This window comes from Citrus sinensis, chromosome 3 (genome assembly GCF_022201045.2).
Source record: "Citrus sinensis cultivar Valencia sweet orange chromosome 3, DVS_A1.0, whole genome shotgun sequence".
Lineage (NCBI taxonomy): Eukaryota > Viridiplantae > Streptophyta > Magnoliopsida > Sapindales > Rutaceae > Citrus > Citrus sinensis.
The window spans coordinates 48,554,947-48,582,423 of NC_068558.1; the positions used below are offsets into that span (position 1 = coordinate 48,554,947).

The 27,477-nt window shown below is 36.4% G+C and overlaps 4 protein-coding genes across 5 annotated transcripts; 2 read left to right on the forward strand and 2 right to left on the reverse strand.

The window, feature by feature from the left end:
* The first annotated feature begins 95 nt into the window (after positions 1 to 95).
* Positions 96 to 3,056, forward strand: LOC127901499 (pentatricopeptide repeat-containing protein At5g28460-like). Its single transcript, XM_052438955.1, has one exon. It carries the CDS (start codon positions 257 to 259, stop codon positions 2,528 to 2,530), a length of 2,274 nt encoding a protein of 757 aa, XP_052294915.1. The 5' UTR covers positions 96 to 256; the 3' UTR covers positions 2,531 to 3,056.
* Positions 3,057 to 3,342: 286 nt separating this feature from the next.
* On the reverse strand, positions 3,343 to 5,164 carry LOC127901500 (WRKY transcription factor 22-like). The gene is made up of 3 exons (XM_052438956.1): positions 4,487 to 5,164; positions 4,267 to 4,377; positions 3,343 to 4,125 (listed from the first exon to the last, which is right to left on the reverse strand). Exons 1-3 carry the CDS (start codon positions 4,921 to 4,923, stop codon positions 3,633 to 3,635), a joined length of 1,041 nt encoding a protein of 346 aa, XP_052294916.1. The 5' UTR covers positions 4,924 to 5,164; the 3' UTR covers positions 3,343 to 3,632.
* A 3,585-nt stretch (positions 5,165 to 8,749) lies between these two features.
* Positions 8,750 to 21,301, reverse strand: LOC102621927 (exocyst complex component SEC10b). Of its 2 annotated transcripts, XR_003062113.2 has the most exons (26): positions 21,101 to 21,301; positions 20,503 to 20,598; positions 20,130 to 20,387; positions 19,966 to 20,040; positions 19,272 to 19,373; positions 19,099 to 19,149; positions 18,737 to 18,842; positions 17,911 to 18,021; positions 17,473 to 17,564; positions 16,836 to 17,004; positions 16,679 to 16,755; positions 16,484 to 16,582; positions 16,293 to 16,383; positions 15,701 to 15,786; positions 15,448 to 15,621; positions 14,649 to 14,702; positions 14,447 to 14,575; positions 14,237 to 14,329; positions 13,939 to 14,085; positions 12,834 to 12,931; positions 12,227 to 12,311; positions 11,777 to 11,835; positions 10,898 to 10,996; positions 10,730 to 10,813; positions 10,118 to 10,339; positions 8,750 to 9,084 (listed from the first exon to the last, which is right to left on the reverse strand). XR_003062113.2 is itself a non-coding variant. In XM_006491124.4 (25 exons), exons 2-25 carry the CDS (start codon positions 20,596 to 20,598, stop codon positions 10,261 to 10,263), a joined length of 2,514 nt encoding a protein of 837 aa, XP_006491187.2. In that variant the 5' UTR covers positions 21,101 to 21,301; the 3' UTR covers positions 9,872 to 10,260. The 2 variants fall into 2 exon arrangements, 1 of the variants encoding a protein (XP_006491187.2); XM_006491124.4 differs by lacking the exon at positions 8,750 to 9,084 and having other exon boundaries at positions 9,872 to 10,339.
* Positions 21,302 to 22,006: 705 nt separating this feature from the next.
* Positions 22,007 to 26,194, forward strand: LOC127900951 (uncharacterized). The gene is made up of 9 exons (XM_052436459.1): positions 22,007 to 22,661; positions 22,743 to 23,013; positions 23,106 to 23,207; positions 23,311 to 23,393; positions 23,498 to 23,614; positions 23,898 to 24,000; positions 24,093 to 24,663; positions 24,852 to 25,027; positions 25,367 to 26,194. The coding sequence occupies exons 1-9, from the start codon at positions 22,543 to 22,545 to the stop codon at positions 25,481 to 25,483; spliced, it is 1,659 nt and encodes a 552-aa protein (XP_052292419.1). The 5' UTR covers positions 22,007 to 22,542; the 3' UTR covers positions 25,484 to 26,194.
* Positions 26,195 to 27,477: the final 1,283 nt, after the last annotated feature.

Sequence of the window (27,477 nt, forward strand, 5' to 3'; positions counted from 1 at the left end):
TCAAAGTATTAAGCTACAAAATGCTGTGACCGCAGGTTGGCCAGAAAATGACAAAGCATTTAAGCTAAGCTAAATGGTGACTGGCAAAGCGACCGCCTTTTAAACCAAGGCCCAACCAGAAGCCCGAAACTAGAATGGTAAGGCTGAGCCTGAGGCAGTAAAATTCCCCCGAGCATCCCAATGCCGTCAGTCGATAACTGTTAAAACTGAACCAAAAACCCTCGCGACTGCTCCTGCGCTCATTTTTCCCAACGAAATGGAAATGATTCTAACGAAACAACCAAAATTCCTTCTTAAGCGCCATCACTTACCCCTCCTCCGCCACTTTTGCACCGAACATAACTCGCCGTTGCCGCAAGTCTCTGAATCATCAATTATAATAACTCAAGCCTTGGACGTCCTCCTCCAAACCCCAGACAATGAATGGACCTCCTCCCCCCAAATCAAAAACCTCCTCTTCTCTTCGACTTCTCTCTCGCCTCAACTCTTTTTCCAAATCACCCGCCGCTTCCCCTCCTCTTCACGAGCCCTCTCTTTCTTCAATTTCCTTCAATCCAATTTGCCTACAGAAGCTAACACCTCGTCACTCTCATATGCATATCAAGCCGTCTTTGAGCTCGCCATTCGTGAACGCATGTCGCCAGAAAGCCTCTTTGACCTTTATAAAGCGTGCAAAGACCAAAACATTCCTCTTTCTATCAATTCCGCCACGCTTCTTATTCGCTTCTTTGGCAAGGTTAGTATGTATGATTACTCGCTTCTCGTGTACAATGAACTCGACAACAATTTGAGAAACACACATGTGCGCAATGTGTTGATTGATGTTCTGTTGAGATGCGACCATGATCGCGATGCCTTCAATGTGCTCGACGAAATGCTTGACCGAGAATCCCAGTTTCCTGTTAATGAACTTACTGGGGATATTGTTTTTTATGCATTGATGAGGAGGGAACATGTGAAGAATAGTGTGACTGATGAGGAATTAGTTGGTTTAGTTAGTAAATTCGCTGAACATGGTGTTTTTCCTAATGCAGTTTGGTTGACTCAGTTGATTACTAGATTTTGTAGAAAGGGGAAAACTGATGAAGCTTGGGATGTTTTACATGTGTTGATGAAGTTCGATGCTCCTTTGGAAGCTGCTTCTTGCAATGCGCTTCTGAATGCTTTAGGTAGGGAGGGAGATTTTAAGAGAATGAATCAACTTTTCACGGAGATGAAGGAAAATGATATTGAGCCAAGCGTTGTGACTTTTGGGACTATTATCAACAGATTATGCAAGCTGTATAGGGCGGATGAAGCATTAGAGGTGTTTGAGAAAATGATTGCAGGAAAAGAAACTGCTGAGATATCTGTTGAGCCAGATGTGATCATTTTTAATACTCTGATTGATGGACTGTGTAAGGTGGGGAAGCAAGAAGAAGCATTGGGTTTGATTGAACAGATGAGACTGAGACTGCAAAAGGGTTGTATGCCTAATGCTGTTACCTACAATTGCCTAATCAATGGGTTTTGTAAATCAGGAAATATTGAGAAGGGGCTAGAGCTTTTTCATCTTATGAAGCAGGAGGGAGTTACACCAAATGTAGTTACTCTTAATACATTGGTTGATGGCATGTGTAGACATGGAAGAATTAACAGTGCAGTTGAGTTTTTCCAGGAGGTGACGAGGAAAGGTCTATGTGCTAATGCTGTTACTTACACAATCTTGATAACTGCTTTTTGTAATGTCAACAATTTTCAAGAGGCAATAAAATGGTTCGATGATATGTCTAGAGCTGGATGCTCTGCTGATTCAGTTGTTTACTTTACCTTGATCTCCGGTTTGTGTCAAGCCGGAAGGATGAACGATGCCAGTTTAGTTGTATCAAAGTTAAAAGAAGCTGGGTTCCGCCCTGACATTGTGTGCTACAATCATTTGATTAGTGGGTTTTGCAAGAAAAAGATGTTGGATAAAGCTTATGAAGTGCTCCAGGAAATGGAGGATATCGGAATGACGCCCAATTCTGTCACATATAACACTTTGATTTCCTTTTTGAGCAAATCTGGCAACTTTTCAGCTGCCCGTAGAGTGTTGAAAAAGATGGTTAAGGAAGGTTTGGTGCCTACTGTTGTTACATATGGAGCTCTAATTCATGCTTTCTGCGTGAATGGCCATGTTGATGAAGCCATGAAGATTTTCAAAGAATTGAGTTCTTCATCAAATGTGTCGCCAAACACTGTAATATACAACATTCTCATTGACTCATTGTGCAAGAATAATCAAGTAGAACTTGCTCTTTCTCTAATGGAAGAGATGAAAGTAAAGGAGGTAAGGCCTAATACTAACACATACAATGCTATGTTTAAAGGCCTCCGTCAGAAGAATATGTTGGATAAAGCATTTAAATTGATGGATAGGATGATTGAGCATGCTTGTCATCCTGATTATATATCCATGGAGATTCTTACAGAATGGCTTTCTGAAGCTGGTCAAACAGAAAAGTTGAAGAAGTTTGTACAAGGATATGCTGTTTCGGCTGCTCCTGCATAGAGTAGCTGTTGGGCGGCGATGTTAGGATTCTATTGCAATCTGCTGCTCTGATGAGATGAGCTGGCCGTGCCCCGTTAGGTCGCACACACAAGTTAATTGGAGGCCCCAAAGTGTAATGGGTATTCTTTTAGTGCTTTGAAGCTGCAATTTCAAGGGTTACAAGTCCATGGCAGATTACATCCTCTCCTTAAAAAGACTCGAGAAAAGAAGCATGCAGATGCTTGTGATGCACGTGATCTAGTTATATGCAATTTCAATTTGTTTACATCTAGAAAGTTAAATTATTTGTTACTCAATGGTCTTTGACAACAAAGGAAGAGAACCGAAATTGTTAGTATGATGCAAATCTATATTGGAAGGACCAGTGAGAACTATTCGTATCGTTTTTCTTCTGTATACATCATCCAGATCTGCTGGTATGAGACCAGATCAAATAGGTGCTGTTGATGATGTTAGAACCGAAATGGTTCATTGTTTTGTTAATTTTTTGAGATATAATTTCCGTCCGGGACAGTTAAAAAGAGTAGATTAATCCTAGCCTGTCAAATATTCTGTTCCACTAACCTTATATTATGAAAGTTCACATTAGGGTATTGATGTGTTGGTCGCTGAGAAACCAACACATGCTTTACCACTCAATTCCCGCTTTTGCCATATAATTAGAGAATTGGCACTTTGTCAGTATGCGGCCCGGAATATTGATCTTGCCAAGCCAAGCCGATCCGGTTGACAATATTGTATGTTACTCAGAGACAGTCTCACACACATCGCATTCAGATAAAATCAACACCATAGAAAATGAAACTATTCCATCGCCAAGATCATTCCGTTTAGACGTAAATTAGAGAGGGAGAAAAAAAATTGTGGCTACACTATTTTACAGGGATAATTTCATTTTTGCCTATCTTTACAAGAGCAAGACTCGCAATGGCGTTAAGGCAGTTACCAATTTGATTCTAACAAAGCTAGAATTCTCATTTTCTCCTAAAAGGAAAGTGTATAGATATTTTATATGATATAATTAATATATGTACTCATATATAAAGATATATATTAAAAAAAAAAAACCAAAGAACCATCAAACGTTGACTTTTCTAGCGAGTCAGATACCACCAGCGGCTGTGGCAGCACTGTTAGCAGCCAAAGGGAGTCCAAAACTGGCCTGAAAATGATCTGGCAAACTCTCTTCAGAGCCAAGTCCCTCCAAACCCACAAAGAAATCATCACTGATTCCAACATCTGACACCGCCAGCTCAACTTCCTCTTCATCTTCGAGCAAATCAATTTCTCTGCTTTCGGTGTTTGTACTCTGGGGTACCGTATCTTCTTCCATGGAGGTTGCCGGAGACAAGGAAGAGAAAGTGGGTTTGGTTGAGGAAGTTGGGGAAGAGGGTTTGTTTGAGTCGCTGCTGGTGACGGTTTGAGGCGTGAAGGGCTTCTGGCGGGTGCTTCCGGCGAGTGAGTTTCTGTGAGTGGGAGCTGGGTGGTTGTGCTCTGCCGTATATGTTACTATGAACATACCGGGGTCGGATCTGTTTCGCTCCACTTGTTTCCGGGCCAAGCACCCCTTTGAACTGCTACATCTGTAATAACCCCTGTTGTTCAAGAATCAAACCCAAAGCTTAATCAATTACCAAACTTGACTGAATCTGCTATATATATATATAGATATAATATGGTAAAAAATAATAATGTTAATATAAAAAAAAATTTATTGGTGAATGAATTTAACAAACCTTGGATAGGGGGAGCCTTTAATGGGTTTTTGGCCATATTTTCTCCAAGCCCAAACGTCGGAAGAGAGACCTTCAGCTGGGACATGACAAACTCTCTTGAGCTGATTCTTTCTGTAATAATTAGATAGAAACTATATTAGCACATATGGATACGGGTGTCGTGACAAATTCAATAAATGCTTTTTTTTTTTTTAAAAGGCAAAATATAAAGAAAATTTACCTTCTTTTGGTTCGAGGAGTTGTGGAACTAGTGACAGAACTAGCATGAGACTGCTTATTATTAGGCTGCTGCTGTTTGAACTGAGTCTGTTCCTTTGATGATGATGAAGTGATAGAAGAAATAGAAGACGAGATGGGTTGACTACTTTTGGGAGAAATAGGCTGAGGAGATTTGGGAAAGAATGGCTTATAAAGTTCATGCAGCTCTTCAATAGCATTTCTTGCTTCGAAAGGATCGGCCAAGGTGAAAAGATGACCACTAGTTTGTTCACGGCTAAATGGAGAAACCGAAAACCAAGATTGAATTTTAGTAGTATCTAAATCATCCTTGAAACTTGTGGTGGTACTTGTGGTGGTGGCTGTAGTTGTTGTAACGGTGGCGTTAACGGAGCTGTTACAGCCTCTGACCACCGCATGCAGATCCCAGTCAACTTCCATGGCTCTTCGCTAGCCTTCAAGAGACAAAAGCGCTGTGAATCTGTACCCTCTCGTCTGGTACTTCTGTTAAGAGAAAGGAAAAGGGAAAGAGACAGAGACAAAAGAAGGCGCTGACTTTTGAGGGATAGAATAAGAGTGGTGTAATAAGTGGGGAAACTGTTATATATAATCTTTGTATCGACGATATAGAGAGAGATTGAGAGAGAGAGAGAGAAAAGAGTGGCCATAAAAATGAAATAAAAAATATAAGTCTAGAGAGAGAAACAAGTGGTTTTCTTTTTTGTAAACATAGGTGTTGGCATCTCTATGTTATCTTGTCCTTTTCTTGTTATCTTTCAGACATTGAAAACCGGTAATGGGTTGTTTAATGGTGGTATTGGGTTGACTTCCAGATTTGTCAAAGGGCCGACTAGTTTTTTATTATTATTTTTATTTCCAACTTTTGCTCATGATTTTATTGATAAGGAAAAAGTCCACACGCTCTAGTGGAGGCTCGTGAGTTACCGACAAAAAGAAAAAGATAAAAATTAAAAAAGTGGAGGCCAGTTAAATTGGGTGCTCCTATCAACGAGGTGTCAGTGCCGGTGACTGGTGGGCTGAATTTTTCAAGCTTACGCGCCTGTTAGTGCGTGACGTTATTCGTTTGTTCACCCAGTGTGTCTGTTTGGTTACTTGCTGTTATTAAACCGGAGTGATCCAGAGATTCACCTTTTTGCGAGTGATTGTGTCATGTAATCTTTAATTAACCCACCGTTTTAACCTTATTCATGAGAGCCGTAGATTTCTGTTTCTTCTTTAGATGCTCGCCGCGGTACATGCTCACTAAATCATCTTTCAGCTGCAAATGCATAATTTGATGTCCTCCGCTTTTTTAAAGGAATTTTTTTTATAATCTTTTTAGCAAATGTTGGAGTTTATTATAAAATTAAAGGACAAATAAGATCATTCAACAATTGTAATTTTTTTTTTATCTTTTTAGCAAGTATTAGAGTTTTAAATACAAAAAAGTATTTTTTGTTTTAGTAATACAAAACTAAAGAAAAATAGAACTATTTAACAATTGTAAATATTTTTATCTTTTTAACAAATGTTTGGGGTTTATTACAAAAATTTATACTTTTTAATAATGTAAAATTGAAAGACAAATAAAACAATCTAACAATTGTAAATATTTTTAATCTAAACTATCTTAAACTCAATTATTAATGGCATGCCAAGCTTGATAAGATTATTCACCACGAATAGAATTAAACCACATGCTCCACCACTTGTGCGGGGGCTCGTCAATTCCTTTTAGTTTCATTCTTGCGAAACATACTCCTCATTTGGATACTCAACATATTTGTTGCAGCAATGTCAAAACACAGTATCCATCGTTTACAACTAAGACTATTAGGGTATCTATTCTCATTTGCTCCCCTAACTTTTGTTTCTTAGTATCAGTATCGACCCAATAAAATACTTTTTTCATCAGTGTTCTCTTTGATCTCTATGCATTTTACCGCTCCACCTAAACACGGTCAAAGTAGAACATAATTTCTAAAAATTTAAATTGCTAACATATAAAACAACAACTGCTGTTAATTAATAAGACTAATCAGACATTAGTTTTCGCAAATTAACTAAGCTATAGAATAAATAAATAAATAAATAAATAAAATTTAATTTTTGAAGAACGCTTATAATTGGAAAAGGAAGAAACGGAATGTTTCGTAAAACAAGTGGGAAATGTGCCAATCTAAGCAATCAACAATTACGGTAGATGCTCTTCAACCTTTTTTGGCAGAGTAATTTTATATTGATGGCAGCGAATCAATTTATTTCCACTTTGAATTTTGCTGTATCCGCTTCGAAATTTTCTTTTATCTAAGGTATTTTTACGTTTGAGTCTCTGGAGACGTAGCATAAACAGAACATAACTACAGTGTCTCTGCGGGCGCCACGTGTTTAGAAGGAAGCGAATTTGCGTTTCATAGACGCCAAATAAGGAAGGTTTAGGCTTTATCCAGTCATTTAAATCGACGGCTAAAGTGATCTGGAGTTCATACTTAAAAGAGAAAAACTAATTTGATGGGGCGCGTGGCGGTGCACGAAATAAGGTGAATTGGCACTTTGACAGCTTGCAGATTTTTTTATGGGGCCCACCAGGCAAAAGTCATGCCGTTACCAGCATCGCGTGCCTCGTGATTCAAATGCGAACCGGTTTCTTTATCTTCAGAATCCTATGACAAGCAAGATCAACGGTCAAGGATTATTTAACCGGCTGGATCAGGGGGCACCTTTTTTCCTCTCTTCTAACGGCGGATGATTCGCTGACATTGTCTTAAGAAACTCAAGTAGAACATGTAAGTTGGATTTCCAAGACGTGGTTAGCACGAGACATTGAATTGTAAAGCGTGTGGGGCAGAGCTCTTAATAGGTGGGCCTGCTTGCTATGTGCTGATTGCAAACTCAAAATGGGTTGACCCGATCCTATGCACTAGCCTATAAAATAATTTTTTTTATTTGACCAAATTTTGCAGAAATTTATTTGTTCATTTACATATACATATGTATTTTGTAATCAGTAATATGTATACGACAAGGAGTTTTAACTTGCGCGGGTTTTTGAAATTTCCGCTTAATTTCCTCGGAACATGTCAATATGATATGCGGAGACATGAAGTCCTTTCATTTTTCACCTCAACTAATTGATAAGTTTTATCAAACTTGACCATCTTGAATACCTTTTTTTGTTTTTTTGTTTTTGGTTTTATAAGCATCCGTCAGCGGAAACTAAAAATCTCCTCACCGTCAACCCATGTCAGAGTGATTCAAATCATAGGCTCTTTATACCAATCCTAATCTAATAATGATCCCCTGTTCCTCCAAAATCAAAACTTTTGAGATTTTATATTTCAGCAAAACCGAATTTGTTGAGCCTAAAATTTGCCAAAAGTGTAAAAAAAAAAAAAAAACATTTAATTTATGGAATGTCTGATTAGTCATAAACTTCACCGTTACTTTCGTTGGATACCAAATGGGCTCAAACTGGCCTAAACACAGGTTCATCAAATGATGGATCCTTAATTTTAACTAGCTTTTCGCAAACTATAGATGATTATTGACGGTGTAGATTGAAGATGGCATAAAAGAGATTCTAGAATTGGACCACCACCACTACCTATTACCTATAAGTCTAGCACACACAACCTGCCGGTCATCCCTTTTTTTTTTCCTCATTTTTCCTTTTTTCCTTTTACCCACGTTCTATGTTATGATATATATATTGATATCGATCGAGTTGTAAAGCACTTGCTTTGAAAATTTGGTAGGGATGGGGATGGTTGGTGGAGGTTTTTATTTATTTATTTATTATTATTATTATTTTAAATTTTAGATGCTAATTCCAATCTACTTCCCACAGTAGATTGGAATTATGTTTGTTTGTTGGGGGCAAAGGGAGTTGGTCCGAGTCTCTTCATTTGGTTAGTCATATATAAGCATACATGCTCATCTATATATTTCTTTAATTTGAATCTAGCTAGAATTGAAATGGAACAAGAGCTTGAAGATTTTTGAGCTCCTACTTTAAAAGATCAGATAAACGCATGGGTCGAAAGATGGAGAATAAAAAAGATTTGGGATGTGGCACATGATCAACAAGCCACGAGTAGTTTATTACCCAGTGGTCACCGTGGGGTCTTCAAACAACACCTTTTTTTCTTGTTTTTTTTTTTTTTTTTTGGGGGGTTTTCTGTGAGAGGACGACGGAAAATTATCGTGGGTTTGGCACAAGGACTTGCAGTAACTGAAAGATACTTTTGCTATCAATGAGAAATAAAGCAATCGATGCCAAACTTAACCCTCCACTGAAATTTGCTTCATTCAATCAATCAATATCTCTCAACGTGCCAAAATTTAGAGAGAGAGGGCACGCACTTTATAGTGGGAAAGAAAGAGGTGCCAGTGGCACACTATGTAAAATAGGATGGGGGCACCCCACCACACATGACACATACCACATATAAGGGCGGGAGCCAGGTGTCTTAATCACAGCCTACACATTTCTATGCCACCGGTCAAGTGATTCTATGAACTTGGTACCTTGACTTCAATTTGAGCCTTCATTTGTGCCGCCTCCATTATCGTTATGAGGCTATCGTTGTAGTCTTCAAAGCCCTTGGACATTATCATCGTTCATCAGAAAGAAGTGCCCAAAGTTAAACTTGTATTTTTTAAAAACTTTATGATAGAATGTAACTTTTTCTTATGGAACCAACTTTTTGAATGGAATAACAACCAAGTCGTTCAATCCTACAAACGCTCAACTAATTTATCCTTGTATTCAAACAAAGCCATCATGCTCATTCTACTTTCTATCAAACATATCCATAATGTTCGCGCTACAAGTGCAATCTGTAGCGCTACCTTGACATCACATTAGGTTATCATTATCTACAGATTTTGCTGAAAAAATTGCACAATTTCAGCCATCATCAATGTTCTCGAAAGTCTCAGCTTCTTTATATTTCTAATGTGAACTACTACTTTCGAGACATTGCTTTTAGTTGTATTTTTCATTTCCACTTTCTACTAAGAATTTTCGAAATTCAAAAAATGGTACACCAGTTTAATTTATTTTGGGTGTTCATATGCACGAAGTAGTCACATATGATTCTTCCCAAAAATCAAAATTCCTGATCAATGGTTATGGTACCACTTTAATTTAGTTTGGGTACTCAGATACATGAAGAAGTTACCTATGACCAGAAAAAAAGCTACTAGGCAGTTTCTCAGAGATACCCTCAAAAGCCATAGCATACAAGAAGGCAAAGCTTTATTTTAAAGATGGACTATTTCCAATAGTATAAAATATGAAATCCAATGAAAATTTTACAAATTAAAAAATATATATAAAACCTGCGCTATATAACTTCAGTATGGATCACAAATCACACAGACCAACGAAACCAACCTTAAATGTCTTTTATTTATTCCTAAAGAGTATCATTTACAAAGGTGCACTTAGAAACATAGAATCTTTCCAACTTGGAATGGTCAAAGTAAAAACTGCAAACCTAACATATAACTTAAATAGAAATGCTGCCTTAAAAATACAACCATCGTGTTTTCCCATTCATGTTTCCACAATATATACTCAAAAATGGTGGAATTGAGTAAAGAATATTATAAGAGAAAAACTCCAATATACCTGATTCTCAGGAGGAGATGATTCAGTTGTGCAACCAAAACTATCCACCATTAAGTATCGGCCTTCTCCCGCTATTAACTTCTTTAGGTAAGATCTTCAAGAGAATTGGAAGGTCACCTTCATATCAGCATACCCCATCAGTGTCAAGTAGAGCTTGCCCATAATGAGCTAAGCCTGGATGCAAGCTTTGCACTCTTGTAGTCCTCTCTAAGCTGAATAAACCTGAATCAACAGCCAGATAGGAATTTCAAAAAGGATAAGAAAGTTAAGGTCATTAATAGGCTTACAGAAATATACAAAGACAGAGAGACATGCCACAGTGAGAAACAATGTCCTCGTTAAATGTGTCAAGATAAATGCTCACTATCTCGTGCTTTGTCTGGAAAGTGTGTTTTTAACATTCTTTACTAGTTAGACAGAATGGGCAAGGCATTTGTGATTCTCATGACTTGTAGACAGTAAAGCTAAAGCAAATATTTTACAAGGTTTACCATTATATACAACGGAGAAAATGTAAACCAAAGAATAGCATCTGGACTATGTCTATTTTAATAATCCGCAGTAATTGAAACTTGGCTGTTTTAGTGCATAAATAAGAGCCAAAACCAATACCTTTGCGCATCTTTCCGAATACTGGGGGTACCCTCAAACAAAGTAGATAGACTTTCAGGAGCAACAATAAAGACATTAGCCATGCTGGAGACAAAAATTTCATTAGTGGATTGAGATAGTAAAAGCTAAAGTAAAATTTGGACATCTACTAAATCTACTACAACTTACATGCCCAACAATTCAAATTTTTCATCAACAGAAGGAGCGTTAAAGCTGCGCACAAATTCTCCATACTCGGTTATGTCACGCTTCAGGCGTAATCCCCCACTGCAAACAAAAAAAAAAAAAAAGAAGAAGAAGAAGACAGATAAGAAGCAGAACATGCAAAGACATCAAATGACTTGGTGCTGCCTTGGAAGATGACACATCAGTAAATAGCACTGAAATGGAGCTAAAAAGTAAAGGAATTCATCAGAAGACGCATTTTATACATCTACCACAGATAACATCTGCAGGGTTGTCACCAATAGACTTTGCTCGTTTACAGAGGACGACAAGATAATAGATTAAGGTATATACACAAATCATAAGAAAACCCAAAAAGAGCCACTCTTGACTGCTAGAGCCAACTGAAAAGAAAGCAAGAACCTACCTAACACAACAAGGTGTCTGCAGAACAAGAACGAAGAAACTCAACTCTCTTATTATTACAAACTTCTCAGTTAAGAAAACCCCAAATGTTTGCCAAAAAAGAAACTGAAGCAGGAAAATAAAGCACGGTAACTTAAAAATAGAATTTGGGACTATGCTAATTCCTTTACAGAACACTATTATGGCAAATGGAACAGTATACCTATCTAGGTCAAAATATTTTCCAATTCTGTTTCATGAAGAAGGTTTGGTTGTTTATACTTAACTAACAATAAATTCTAAATTTCTCATTATACGGGAATAAACTGGTGACTTCCATACAAAGTTACCAAAGATACTGACCTCAGTCATTCACAAAAAGCAAGCAAAACAATATGATGATCCCAATAGCTGTTTACATTATCATTGAAGGCAAACATAAGTTCAACAAGCAAAAAATCAGAGCAGTAGAATTACCTGGGATTAAACGTGAATTTCTGCCAATGATTAAGCAGGCCTTTATGTAAGCGGTTTCCCTAAAAGAATGAACACTACCACGTTATCCTTCTAAACTTTGTAGATACTCTCATTTTGGAATTCTAAAGAATATCTCACCACCACTCCTTTTGAGGGGGGTTGAAAACAGTAGAAATTAAAAAACATGAAATGCTCAATACAAGCATTGCACAGTATTTTAAGATGGATCTGGCACAACTGGTGAATATAGATCTGAACTGGCAGAATGTTTTACTATGTTAAAAGGCATTATTGTTCATAGAACAAAATTCAGCAAAATCAAAATTAAATATGCACATCATACACATTTATTTACCAAATGCACAAGGAACTCTCCTGCAAACAAGCAACCATGGCCACCAAAATCAAAGAAATAGGAAATAGGAATCTTGATAACCAGAAATACTATACCAATTCAGTCAGGAATGCTTGTTTATTGAGACCTTCTAGTGCAGTAAATGCAGCCTCAAGCACGCGGGAAAGGTAAGCCACAACTCTATACAAAAAGAGAATAGTATATATCAGGAAGTAACATTGAAACAAAATGCCTAGCCTACAAAATATGAAGAGAAAACACTGTCTGATACTGATCCACAGAAATGGCAACAAAATCACCTTTATCAAAAATTGGAGTCGAAACCTAATACCTTGACTGAGAAAAGTGACCCACAGAAAATTGTTGAGAAAGAATTAATTCTTGACATTTCATAAAAGAAATGTAGCATTACCAAAGTTTTTGTCCTCGAGATGAAGGAATGAACTAAAGTCTTGAGAAAGATACATGGGGCAGTGTGTGTGAGAGAGAGAGAAATTCCATTAACAATAACCACAAATTTGGGACAGGCAAAAATAGAGAGCAAGACATCCTATGTGAGTGCGCATATGATCAGTAAAAGTGGGATTCAGATTATTATTTCCATATATCTAGAGAAAATAATTTTGCTGCCGCACAATGAGTTGAATGCAAAAGCATGCAGCCAGATGGTTAAAAGAAGAAAGGAATCGTCTAGCTGCAAACCTCGTGCAGGCATTAGTTGGACGATGATCAGGAGCAATTCCATCATCGGGTGATTTATAATCAGATGGCTTTTGCTCAGCTGACAGCAACCGCTCCACCTGCATAAGAGATTATGTAACTTACCAAGAAACTATCCGATTATGAGGAAGAAAACAAAGCACAATGTAAATGTGCTGGATCTATACTAGGGGTGTTCAGAATCCAATCCAATCCGCTCAATCCGTCTAATCCGTAGAAATCCGATCTGTGGATTGGTGGATTGGATTGGATTGAAAATTTGATAATCCGCAATCAGTGGATTGGATATGGATCTACTTCTATAAATCTGCAAAAATCCGCAAATCCGTGAAAAAATAAAAAGTATTTATTTAATTAAAAAATAAAACTTGTAAATATGGCATTAGTGCTTACTAGTAAAAAAATAAATTAAAATATAATTACATTAACACTATATTATATATTATCCGATAATAAATAAAATAAAAATAATTAAATAAACAAATATAACTTTCTAAATAGTTAATTTTCTTGTACTCATCTAAACAAATGAGATTTTTTTCATTTTGGTGTGTTATATTTTGAAACTTTAAATGTATTTTGTAACTTTATTTAAACAATTAATTTATTTAAATCTTATTTAATTTTAAATTTGATCGGTATTAAAATTATTTTTATATTAAATTTTTTTATTTAGTTAATTCATGGATCGGACAAAATTAAAAATTTTCGGTCTGCAAACCAATCCGTAAAATGGTGGATTGGATATGAATTGGGTTAAATCTGCATCCAATCCGCAAATGTATGGATTAGTTTGGATTGAATTTCACCAATCCGTGAATTAGATTCGATTGAAAATTTATAATTTGCAAAATCATGGATCGGATATGGATTGATGTCCAATCCGTAAAATCCGATCTGTGAACACCCCTAATCTATACATTCAAAATGTTACTGAAAGAGGGGATTATCTGGACATGTCATTACCACCAACAAATTGACAGAATCATTTATCTATGTGATTCTCTTAACAGTCATGCCCCGTGACCTGTTAAGGTCCGTCAGAAACTAAATTGCAGATGTAAATTAATTAATGTCAATAACTGACCTCTGCCATCACAGTTTCAATGCATTGTTGAAGCCCTTTATAAGCGGCAGCCTCTGCGCTGGACATTGCAGTAGCCATTTCTTCACATGAAGCAGCATGTGCACCATCCACAGGCAGTAATAGCCGAGATATAGAATTTGCAAAGTACTGTAGATAAAAGTTTAATTTAAATATTCTCAATTTTTCCCTCCATTTTTCAGAAGAAACCAAGTTCAGTTCATATTTATAATCAAAATCTCAAAGTGTTTTCTCATAAGCTAAAATTAAATATATGAAATTGGCATCAATGCAAACATACTTGCTGAACTATAGCGACACTACTACCGCAACGTTGTACTGCAACCATGAAAGATCTGAAACTGCTTTCCCCAGCAGCAGCAGCTGCTTCTGCCTACACATCAACCAATCAATTCCATTACGTGCATCAATTTTTCTAGAGGCATATAATGTACATATAACACTGTAGACAATTTTAAAAGGCATGAAGTAGCATGTGGATAGTAGTTACAGCAGATGCAGCCGCAGCAGCCACCCTTCTACTAACACTTGTGCCCAGCACAAACCTTTCCCTCAGTGCTGCAGCTTCAGTGAGGCTGTCCCTAGCCCTTTCAAGCCCCTCTGTTATATATTGACTGACCTGTAAAAGAAATATTAGAGTATTCCCCCCCAAAAAAGAGGCAAAATGCTATGCAAATTTTTAACCAACTTACTTGGTCTAGCAGGCAAGTAAACACTGCTCTCACATTGGCAGCAAGGGCAGCAGGCTGTAAACGGTAAGTGAAAATCAATGAGTAATAAAATCACATAATATTTGAGACTCATAATACCAAAAATCTCTACACTTCTCTGCATCTAACCTTAATTTTATTGCATACTTTAAAATAAATAAATAAATGAATAAATAAAATAATTCATCTCAAATACTATCAGACCTGAACCTAATCACTCCCAGCATTTCATTTGACAATTTCCCAGCTCATTCCTCCATTCTGATATCACTATCCTGCTTTAGTCGAATCTCAGGTCATTGCTATTTAATTAATGCAGTAATTAACCAAGACACAGAGCCGAGGGCATAAAAAGCTCCTAATTATAAGTGACAAAACCTAGCACTCATTTAACCTCGCCAGCAAAATAAAGCTGAAAACAGTCACCACCATAAGGTAAATGTACATGCTACTTCTTCACTAGTTATTCATAGGTATCAGGAGGAAAAAGAACCAGCTGATAAATATAGTTTTGTTACAGGTCTAAAACAGAAAAAGGCAGAAAACCCCCAAAAGTACATCTCCATTGACCCACCTTGCAGTCATCTAGAAATCCCACTAATACATCGGAAAAAGGAGAAAAGAAAAGAAATGGCCCATTGTTTTCAGTCTTTATTTGTTATTATCTTGTTCAATAGTTCACTATATGTATGCTGAGATCCAGCTCAGATTCTAGATTACCTGCTGAATACTAAAACTCAATATAAAACCAAAAATATGAATTGCACAAACAAAATATTACTTGAGATGAAAATAAAGTGCATCTTGATAACGCTTCTTCATTCCAACGCACAAACTCTGTCACAACTGTAACAGATATCTGCTGGGGAGAAGAAGCTACAGAAGCTCCTTTAGAGCGCCCAATTGTCCCTGATGACTCAGAAAGTTGCTGGCTTTCAGAACGCAATTCTTCGATCTGCCAGAAATAATACTGGTTGCAGCTACTGTAACAAAATTACAATAAATTTTGATCAAGAAATGCACTTGATCCATACCTTAGCTTGATATAGTTGTCTAAGAGAAGCCTGTTCATGTTCAGGATATTCCTCCTTGTGAGAAGTAAAAAGACATTCTGTGACACCTGAACCGACAAAATTTGGCAAATTGAAGTAAATACATCAGTTGGGAGTACATCAATAGTTGATCAAATTTCATAATGTCATTTTGTCTAATATTTGTATAGATACCATAATTAACCAGAGTCAATTTACTACACTAAATGATAAATCCAACGATGCCATATAACCTCCACCTTATCTGGTTTAACTTTTACAGGGTAATGCTAATTGCAGGCATCAAAAGGAAGGTTCTTAACCATTTCTGAACCTCTCAACTACAAGAAGGTCTCTCAGTTGTCATAAATTATGACTATCGCCGAAAGATATCAAGAAAAACATGCAACAAAATTATTTTTCTTCATTAAACATTCATGTTGCACATCTATATTTAAATTACTTGAGACTACATACGACCATAATCAACATAGTCTCTCCTCCCCGTAAAAATGCAATTCCAAACAACTATTTCTTTTAACTTAGTTGTGAGAACGAAGTGTAAGAAATATTCACAAAGCAACTAATTCATTACCCTCAATATCCAAATCACCACATCCCACGGTTCGTAGGTCTCTAGCAAGTTCCTGTGTCTTCTCATAAGCAACGGCAAGCATTCTAAGATACTGAAGCCTCAAGCCAAACACACAGAGTTAATATCTGATTGTCACTTTAAACTCACATTTGCATGAATGAATGTAATTTAACATTAGTAATTCTACTTACTAATAGGAGTCCGCCTTCTTCCATTGGAGGTAGATTCACAAGAGATGGTTTCACTAATAGTTTGTCCAGAATGGCTGTAACCCGCTGCTCCAAAACTCGCTGCATGAAATATTTAACATTATTGTGAAATAACAACTCAATTTCCAGCCAAAAAGGAAAAAAGTGCAAACATGAAATAAATGAAGGCTAAGGTACCTGAACTAGAATACTCATGACATAATTAGGAGAAGGGAAAACTGCAGTAATTGTTGCTGCTTCTTTCCGCACAGTATCTGCAACAACAGCGACAATCATACTAAAAAGCCATTGAAATGTAAACCCTTGTGTTCAGACCAATTCTGATCCTCCAAACCTGTTATTTCTTTGTACAAGGAAGCAAGTCCTCGAGCAACATTGCTGGGACTAGCTTGAGAACCCTGATCGCCTAGAACTAGTCTGACATCGGCATTCATGACTTCCACATCAATGAACATAGGACGTGTTGCCACATAATGTTGCATGGCACTAGTACCCCTGTTAAACTGCATTGCAATATGCAAATGTAACCAATAAGATGGTAGGAAAAAGATCCAACTGAGACCAGTTGAAACCACTCAGAAGAAACGTTGGTACTGAAATAGGGAAGTCAATTTAGCATTCAAATGGACAATACCAGGGTAAGGGCCAAAGAAATAACTTAAATTGTATTAAAAGAAAAATACAGAAATAAAGGATGATCATTACAGACACATGCTCAGAGGCAGTGAACGAATAAAAAGGCTTAGGTGTTTATTAAATCCAAGAGAATAAAATCAAATCTAAATACAATCTCAAAACTAAGAATTAGAAACACCCTTCAAACTATTCTGAATGAACCACAATTGTTTCTCACTTGGTCATGCATATAAAGAATTGGGAAGGAGAAAAAGGAAATTAAAAAAAAACAAGTAACTGGAATCAGAGGTGGGTATGAAGAATTAGACCATTCAGGTCTTCTGAAAAATAATCACCTGAGATAAAATTTTAGCACATTCTGACATGGTAGACAGTTCTCTTCTTTGTGATGCGGCATCAAACCGAGATAACAATCTGTTCTCCAGTTCTAAACAAGGATAAGCAAACAAAAAATGCATGCGTCAGTGAAGTGGTAGGAAGATCCACAATTCTACAAAAGGGGCAGGGACAAAATCTTTTCATTCTTGCAAATTTCATCAATTTTTCTACCAATATTTTTCAGAAACAGTCATTCTGAAAATATAATTCTATTTCAACCACATAAATACTGATGGTTTAGTCATTAAACAACGTTTCAACTTTCATAAGAAACATAGTATCTGTTCTCATTGCCAACAATCAGCCAAAAACAATTTCTAAAAATGTATGTGCATCCCAACAGCTGTCGCAAGCCTACGAGTAATAAGAATGGCATTATACTGAAGATACCGTACCATTGCAGTAATCCTGAAGATTAGCTACAGCAACTTCTAGTCCTCTGCTAGCATTTGCATTTCCCATATCTTGTATGCCTTGTCTTCCAATATCTTCCTCAGCAAATGATCCTGAAATCAACGCGGGAAGCGTGAAAGGCATTAATTTTTTTCATATGGATGGAAGATGCACCAAACAACACCACAAGGTTTAACCAACGTCAGAACAAATTCTTAACAATTAAAAATATCAATCTCTCCTTTTTCCCTGGGATATCAATCATCAAAAAAAAAAAAAAAAACCTCTCTCTTGGCCTGTCGCTTTCTTTCACACATATTCACACACCCAAAAAAAAGGTCCCTCAAAAAAAGTTTTCCCTTCCTATAGAAAAGGGAGGAAGTTCTAGGGGAAAAAATAATAAGCTTTTATGTTATTTGCAAAATAGATCTTTACTTGAGATGAATTTGGATTAATAAAAGAAATTTGTTAACTGAAAGAAAAATATTAGTCCAACAACACCAATTTCTTTCACCGGTAATAGCAGTTTGGTAAAATATGAAGCTATGAAAAACAAGGCCACTAATAAAAGGGATTAATGCATATCAGCACATGCCATTGACATGATTTTATGGACACATATTAACTTGTAGAAAAGGAAAAAAAAAACTTATGATTCTTGATGGCTGAACTTATATATGTTTCACCCACTGATTCTAGAGGAAAATCAGAATCATCAGAAGAAATATGCGAGTATACAGTGACCACCAAGGCCATGGGGAGAATAAAGAATTTTTCTTGCGAAAATGGACAGCCAATGGAATCATATGAAAAGTAATGCAAACTTACGCAATTTCTCTGCAATTGAAGCAGCCTCAGCAACACGGCTGTCGTCAGAAAATAAAGGTGAAAGTTCCATTAGGTCACCTGGGCTGCTGTTAAACTCCATCAAGTACTGCAGGATATAGGTTGACAATGAGTTAAACCAATCTAAACAAAGGAAAGCATAATATTTACTTTTAGCAAGTAGAAGTTTTTATCACAAAAAGGTAGAAGGGGAAGGACTCAGCACACACGATAATATTCAAGCAGTCCTATACATAATGGTTTCTACGAGGAAAGAAACTAAAAAAATCTACAAAGAAAGTGGAAAAGATAAAACGTGACCCCCCTCTGATTTTATCTCATACTACGTCACAGATAAAAAGTACCTTTATGAGGTCAATAGTTTGACTAGCAGTTACCCGCTGAGCATCTGCACTCTGATAAGAAAATGACCATTCATACAAAAATATAAATCTATTTGGTCCAACAAGAAAGTGAATACGACATAACTAGCACAACAAAGATCAGAAGCATGGACAAGAAATTATGAGACACTTACCTGCAAATGATCTCCTATTTTGGCAGCAGTCTGTCCAACACTTGATATACGTGAATCTAATCTTGCAAAACTATCAAACAAGCCGTCCACACCTTTTTCTAGCTAAACAATAAGGACATTGCAGTCAAAATTGTGGGTCAGTTGTAATAACTAGCAATTTGTTTTTGTGTTTTTTTTGGCCCTTTTTTCCCTCTTCTAAAGTGAAAAACTGAGAATCACAGACAGAATCATCAAATAATTCATAATCTGAAGTATTCTAGCTATTTGAACATTCTCATTCTGACAATGGGCAGAATGTCATGTTAGAAGAGACAGTAGGACTCTTAAGTCAGTTTCAAATTGAAACAAATAAACGGTACTAGTTGAAGCGGGGCGTGTGAAGACTATTATGAATAATAGCATTGTTTACCAAAGATGTCTTTCTATCCATTTGGGGATATTGACTCTTTGGATTATTATGGTTGACTGTGCAATTTAGGTACATTCTACTTCCAATCCAAATATGTAGTCAGATGCATTGAGCTGCCATTAGTGATCGATAGTTGATATACTATACTATACAATGGGAGGATGTTTAGTTCTTTAACAACTTAAAATTTATGATAAAGATGTTTTATTTAGAGTAATTAGTAATTGCCAAGATTCTTTGGAATCTTTTCAGTACATCTCCTGAAATGGTCCAAAGGTAACTAACCTCAGCAAGTGTCTTGCGGTGTTTAGAATCTTGGACAGAAAGCTCTTTCTTGAGATTGAAGAGTCTGTCATCAATCTGAAACTCAAAACCAGGACAACAGAAAAATCAGCAAAAAAATATAAAAGAAATTATATGTGCGCAGCCAACAAAGCACAAACACTTGCCTGTTTACGAAGATCTATCAGCTCCCTACAAGAATCCTTGAACAGAGATGAGAGAGCATCCACTTCTGGAAATAAAGGGGCGGCCAATCCTTGTGTGAACTTTATTGCATCTGATGAGGCCCGTTTGTGCCCATTTGGCAAAGTATCATTCCCGCTAACGTTACCATGTCCATCAGCTGAATCAGCTTCTTCTTCTTGAAAAGAGGGCAGAAGCTCATTCACCAAGTTCCCAAATAGTGCATCAAAAGAAAAATCACCCTGCAAAACAAAAATTTTAGGGTTTAAGTTTAAGTTCATTAATCAAGTATTTTTATAAAGAACACTAGAATTTAAAAAAATAATGACAGTAAATAAGATCCATTTCAGTATTTACCTTGAAGTCATCTATGTCAAGAATGAGTGGAATAGAGCTAACCGATGACGATTTTGAAATTCTATCATGACCGATTCCATCTCGACTCTCTTTCATCTGGTTCACATATTCACAATCAGGAGCATAAAACTACATGTTCATCATATGATGATCCAATTTCAATGCATTAAACAGCAAGCTTAAAACTCATCACAATACACACAAACCGTATTAATAAATTAACAAACAAATATCTACATTACAATGATGAGCCAAACACGACTAAGGTACTAAGTTCAATTGATAACTAAAGAGAAACTTATGTAATTCAATAAAAAAAAAAAAACAAATAACAGCTCAATCAAATTCATGCAGTGCCCTAAAATAACGCTCAAATTGTAGCAATTCACTCAATTACTATCTCAATGAAGATCAATGAATGTAATAATGATTTGATAACACAGTTAAACTGAACTCTCATTATACCAAATCAGGCCATCGCTAGCTTGATAAATTACAGGAAAAAAATCTGGAAATTGAAAAGAAAATAAAACGATGCTCTTTAACCTATAGTATAGAGCAAGAATAAAATAGGGGCAAGAGGGAAATTGAATGGTACCTCTTCGGCGAGTGAAGGAGCGAGACAGCAGAGAGAGGGGTACGATATACAGGCCTTTTGCGTTTTTCTGGTAAGCTTCGGTTGGGTAGTAGATCGAGCCAGGTGATGCTGGAGAAACAAACGATAATTACAACGAAATCATTTTTGTTCATGTAATGACGATTTTAACCTTCAAGCGAGCCTTGACAGAATGTAGTATTAGATCAGATAATATTTTAATGTATAAATTGTAATGCGTTTGTTGAGGGAAATGAGCTATGTTAAAAAATTAATAATAATAATATAATAAGTTGCCTGGACAGCCTTTTTATCTTCCCTTAAAGTAAAATGTATAATATAGTTTCTCTTGTTTAAAGGCCGAAATAAGGAAATTAAAACTAAATAAGTGAGGAGCGACGGGGGAAACTTGTAGGCACAGCAAGGAGAAGCTTGAACGGGTTATTTTTCTTAATAAATATAGTGCAAAGACAGAGTCATATATAATAAGCAACGAATACATACTGTACTTTCATATAAATAAATAAATAAAAAGATAAGATTGGAGCACCTTTAGATTTCAACTTTGAACAATTAATTAGATGGTTTTAGCCGGAATTAAAATGTTTTAAACCAGTCTCCCAAGGAGAGACGGAGGGTTAAAAACAAATTTGAGTTTTATTAATTTCTTTATCTTCTCGAAGAAAGAAAAAAGGGCCCAAAAACGATATTTGACAGTCTGCATAAGTGTTGGCCCATGCTTTAATGGGCCACCTCAGTCCCTCAATAAACCAATGAGTATGGCCCATGCTTTAACGGACCAGCCCAGTCCCTGTAAACAAATCCCAAGTCAACCGACCCAGCTTTGCCCACCGAGTCACCGTCTCAATGGAAAGGTTTAAAATTCGTAGCGGTAATAACGTGTGATTAAAACGAAAAAATTGTGGGCATTTTCACAGCGAATAGGGAGGTCGATATTCTTGTTTCTGTGCCATAAGGACCAGAAACGACCACTTGATTGCGCCCTTCTCATGAGTGTTACTAGGGTATTTTCTTTTCGTCTAATTGGAAAATTGTTATTTTGCATCAAAATTTCATGCTCATTTGGTGGCAATGTAAATCGATCTGTGTTAAATATTCAAGATTCAAGAAAAGGGAGAGAAAAAAAAAAATAATGGTACTCGGAATGTGAAGATTTAACAATAGCAAGAAGCGACAATCGCCGGCCCAATTTGGGCTTTTCCATTTCTTTTAAAAATGTCCAGAAAAGGAAAAAACATTGACCGGAAGACCACGTGACTGGCACGTGATATTCTGTGCGGTGCCAAAAGTATAATTTAAATTTTCACATTTTCCCGCCGCCTCCCCCGCTTTTGTTTTCGAATTTCGCTGCATTTTCAAGAAAAATAAGAAGAGAAAGAAGAGCGAGGGCAACCACGGAGGGGAAGACCCGAAAAAAAACAGAGATGGGAATTGAGAACAAATTTGGCAAGACTATATGCTCAATTTGTTACGAAGATCTCAAGCCAATTGTTGAAGACCTCCAAGTTATCTCAATTTGTGGTCACGTCTTTCACGAGCTCTGGTGAGTGCGAGTAAATTATAAACAATCTTTTACTATGTGTGTTATGAAATTGGTTTTTTGTTTTTTTGCTGGAAACCCTAGCTTACAGCAGTGGTTCGAGTACTGTTCAAGTTCGAAGAAGTGCACGTGTCCTGTGTGCAAGCAAAGATGTTCGTCGAGTAATGTAAGTCGACTTTATTTTCAGTCAATTGGCGACCAAATCGATTTGGTTATTTCACAGAAGCCCAAAGATCCCGAAGTTGAAGATCCAGAGGTTTCGCGTGCTGAAGTGAAAATATTGGAAGTCAAGGTTTCGAGGCTCCATACGGTTTTGGAGAGTCAAGGAAAAGAGATTAAAGAAATTAACGAGGAGGTATTAATTGATTGTTCTTAAAAAAAAAAACGAAAATAGAAGTTTCTGGATTTCTTTTTGGCTTTGATGTTAATAGGCAATTGTTCTTTTAGTTGTGTCTTTGCAAAGAGCGTATTAAGGAGGAAGCAGCATTAAAAAATGAAGCCTTGAGACAAAAAGTATCCGTTGAACAATTGCTTCATTCAAAATCTCAGGTGGCTTACTTTCTTTGTCATTGTTCAGATGCTTTATATTAGATTTTGGTTTATATTGATAATTAGGTATATGTTTAGAAAGTTTATGGAAATTGTTTTATAGGAGCTTGATAAAGTAACATTAGAATGCTTGAAGCTGAAACAAAGGAATATGGATTTGGCCAAAGAGCTTGCTTCACTCAAATTGTGAGTGTAGTTGTGTTGTAATTCAATACTATTTTTGACTAATTGGAAATCGTTTTACGAATTTCTGTTTGCTTTCTGACTCAGTTGCATGTTATTCAATTTAGGGTGTCCGATTTGAACCTGGATGAAGATGAAGTTCTAAAATTTGCCCTTTTGGGAAATGGGGCGAACAACAAGGATACAATAGATGTTCTAAGAAAGTCTTTGGTCATTCGCAATAAGTGAGTTAAAATTTTGTCCATACTAATAATTTATTAAGATATACTTGCTGTACAAATTGTTGGAGTTTTTACCATGGCTTCTGATTTCAACTGAAGTCAACTGGCCAGCTCTATTTTTAAAAATGATTTAATCTTTAAAGATCACAAGATAACACTAATCCACTGTGTTTATCAGGAGAATGTCTATCATGTGTTTATGATATTAATGTTAGTATCCTGCATTTTTTTTCCTTGGTTACTATTGATATTGCACATACTTTAGGGCTGACCATTTTTTTAACAGGAATTATACAGAATTGATGGCCAAGTGCAATCTTCTAGGAAGAGAAAAGGCTCGTTTTTCTGAGAAACTTGAGAAAGCTAAAGAAAAAATAAATAAACTAAAGGTTAGTCGATGATGAGAACCAATGCAAAATCTTATTTGGTAAGTTGTTCTTAATTTGACTCAACAAACCTTTTCTTACTTGGATATCATCAGACAAGGGTCCAAGAACTGGAGACAGCTGTAGAATTAAAAGATAATGAAGTTTTGAGAGCTTTAAAAGTCTCGAAGAAAGCCAGTCAGAAGGAAGAGATTCTCAAGGGTGCTACTGAAGATAATTCTATTTCTTTGTGTACCAATAACGTTTCACTTGAAGATCAAAGGGAACAGCATTCAGTACCCATCTATAATTTGGATTGGACTTCAAGAGTGACCAATGATTTTTCGTTTTCCACAAAGAGTGAAAACTTCAATGCCATTAAGAACATTGATGCAAATCATACCAGGGAAGGTGGAAGTGCCAAGTCTCATGGGAAGGAGAGAAATGCTTTACAACGTGAGGATACCTCAAGATTTTCTTCAGTTGTGTTTGGACTTTCAAATCATAATTCAATACATCAAACCATTGCTGATGTTGTCCAGAAGCCTACTCCGTCAAGATTAGGTTCAGCTCCTACTATTGATATAGATGAGGATGTTACTTTGATTGTTCCTGACAGTGCACAAGTGCAGCCCATTGTCAACATTAAAAAAAATCCTCCATCACCTGTGTCACTTTCCAAACCAGGTATATTCTTGTTGGTGCAATTTCAGTTTTCTTTGAGCTTTCGGGGAATAGATTGATCTGGAATACCATAATTTAATGAAAATAGTCTTTTTTTTCTTTATTTTGTGTTCATGGTATTTTATTGGTCAAAGAATGTTGGTATCTAATATTTCAACACCTTTTTCTTGTTGACTTACTAAAATTTCCAGGGGATGTATGTTTCTCAAGTGGAGTGCTTGGCCCAGATGGAACAAATCGGTATTTGGGGAAATGGTGCAAGCGTGGCCAGATGAAGGGATCAAATATTGGTGATCTGATTACTGTTGGAGCTGATGGCAGAGGTGGTAGAGTTAAAGTTCTGAGGTCTTCCAATCAATCTTCAATGGTGGGTTCAAAGATTCATTTCCCCGTTCAATTTCTTTGCACTATGAGCCGTATTTCTTATCAGTTTGATAGTAGTTATTCCTATCAGTGTGCTGTTCTTAGATTCTGCATGGTTTTAAGAATCTTTACAAGCAGGTAGTTGCATTTCATTTCTTGCTAACTTCCACTCTTTTGTGTTGAATTCATATATTCATTGCCCCACCTCCCTTCAAATATTGTTGTGTAGTATTGCTGTCATCCCCATACAGTTCATGGGTGTCACTTGGTCTATATTACATGTTTTCATATTTATGACATTAATAGTTTAACAATATGAGTAGCATCTACCTCTTTTATGCAGGATGGTAAGGAGAATCTGTCGTGTGCCAAGAGGTTAAAATATGGAGCAAAAACAAGCAGTGTGCAGTCTCAAGGAAGCTTGCAAATAGAACACTTCTTTGGAAGGGTCGGTCACTAATTGAATGTAAGAACATGTTCAAGTCACTAGGTATACAGCTTCTCAGGTTCGATGACTTTGTGTCCAAAAAGAAAGGCTGAAGTTCATTAGCTACATGCCATTGATATGCTAAAGAGAAATACAAGTGAAGGGGCAGCTGAACTTGTTTCCAGTAATATGGTTCATTGCCTTCTGGATGGACCAATAGCAACGTGGTCACACCTCACATTGTGCTCATTCAAGCTTAAATTGAGTGGTCATATTGTACGAAGAAACACCTATTTTTGGGACAGTTGCTACTGAAGTCTTGTAATGTAAATATTTATTCGACTTGAAGCAACGGATCAAAGGATAAGGTAGTGAGATGACAAAAGGCTCTCGTTTTACAACGAAGCTTTGCCAATTTATCTCGAAAGTAAATTTGGTGTCTGAATTGCCATGGACAATAGCACATTATTTTGAGTTTTTGGGTAGAAATTTTGTATGATCTCATAAAATTAAAAGGTAGTAAAAGCTGTTTTTTCTTTTGTTTATTTGTTTTGAACTAGTTTTAGGCTTATGTTGAAAAGTAGTTTCTGAAAACCATCAAGTAAATGTATTTGCCTAAGCTTCTTCGTATCCAGTATGTTCAAAAACAAAGAACCGTACAGTATTTAGATTGTAAGTCAAACTTGTGCAAAGTTTCCCATGCAGAAGGCATGTGTCTCTGCTATCTGTTCGTCTCGTGTTTTACACAATGTTGACGCACATGGTGTACATTAGATTGATGTTGAATTTCTTGCATTAAAATAACCCTTTTCACAACATTTTTGATCTGGCTCTGAAAAGTTTTAAGATATTTTACAAACTCCGACAAAGTGAAAATGAAGCACTTGATATTGTTGACATAGTTTCATCAATGTTTGACTAGAGATTTTGCTCTTCCATTGATATTAGCCATGTTTTCAATAATTATCTCGTTACCGCATATTACAATCATGTTGATGATTCCAGTTGTGCTTTCGGCGGGATGAAATGATATATGAGTAATGGTCAAAATAAGGTTATTGAAAAATGCAATGGTAAGTTTAGCATTGAGGTAGACAAGAATACCCGCATGTGTTTGGAAACAGGATTCATAAGAGTTCAATTTGAACTAATCCTTTGCTTTTTGCAGCAATGGTGTCAAAGACATTCTCTCGGAACATGAATAACCGGTTACTTTACAATTTAAATGCTTTGTATAATGTTTTCCGCTAAGAATGTTCAACATTCTACCGGATTAGGTGTTGATTTTTCTTTAGTTTTGGCCTGCGGAATTTGCTGGTTCCAGGTGCCTGGATTGGTTAAAACCTCGAAGCAAGATTGTTGAATTCACCCCATCGTGCCCGTTGAATGGAAACAGGACCAAAACTGTTAATAAGTCCTTTTTTTTTTTTAACAGTCTTAACTCAACGTGCGATATTTAATAATCACATGATAAATAAAAGTTTTCTAGTTGGAGCCAATCAGACTTGAAAAGAATTTTAAGAGGATGCAAGATGTTGAATTCACTGGGGCGCTAATGGTCAATACTAGAGATGACAATTTCTTTTGGTACGTGTATCTATTATATCCAAAATCAGGAATTGCCATTCAAATCATCAAACACTAGTAAGTTTGAGCATCTATGGCAGTGTGGTCACCTGCAATTTTTAGGTGCAATCCGGTGAGTGGGAAGTGAATTTGCCCAATGGAAAAGAGGGTGCACAAATTTCATTTCGAGAAATTTTAAAATACATCAGATATATCGCGTCAACAATACAATAAATAAATAATGTTATAATAAGTGTGCATTTATTTTAAAAAACCATCATGCAAGTGGTGGTTATATTAAATTCAATTACACATATCATACATGCATCAATTGATTGCAATACATTATAAATATTATAAAATTTCTCATTTCATAGTGACATTGTCCTCTTTTTGTCAATCATACAAAATACTTGAAAAGTCGGAATCTTACTTATTTTCGTAGGCCACTGTACACCAAT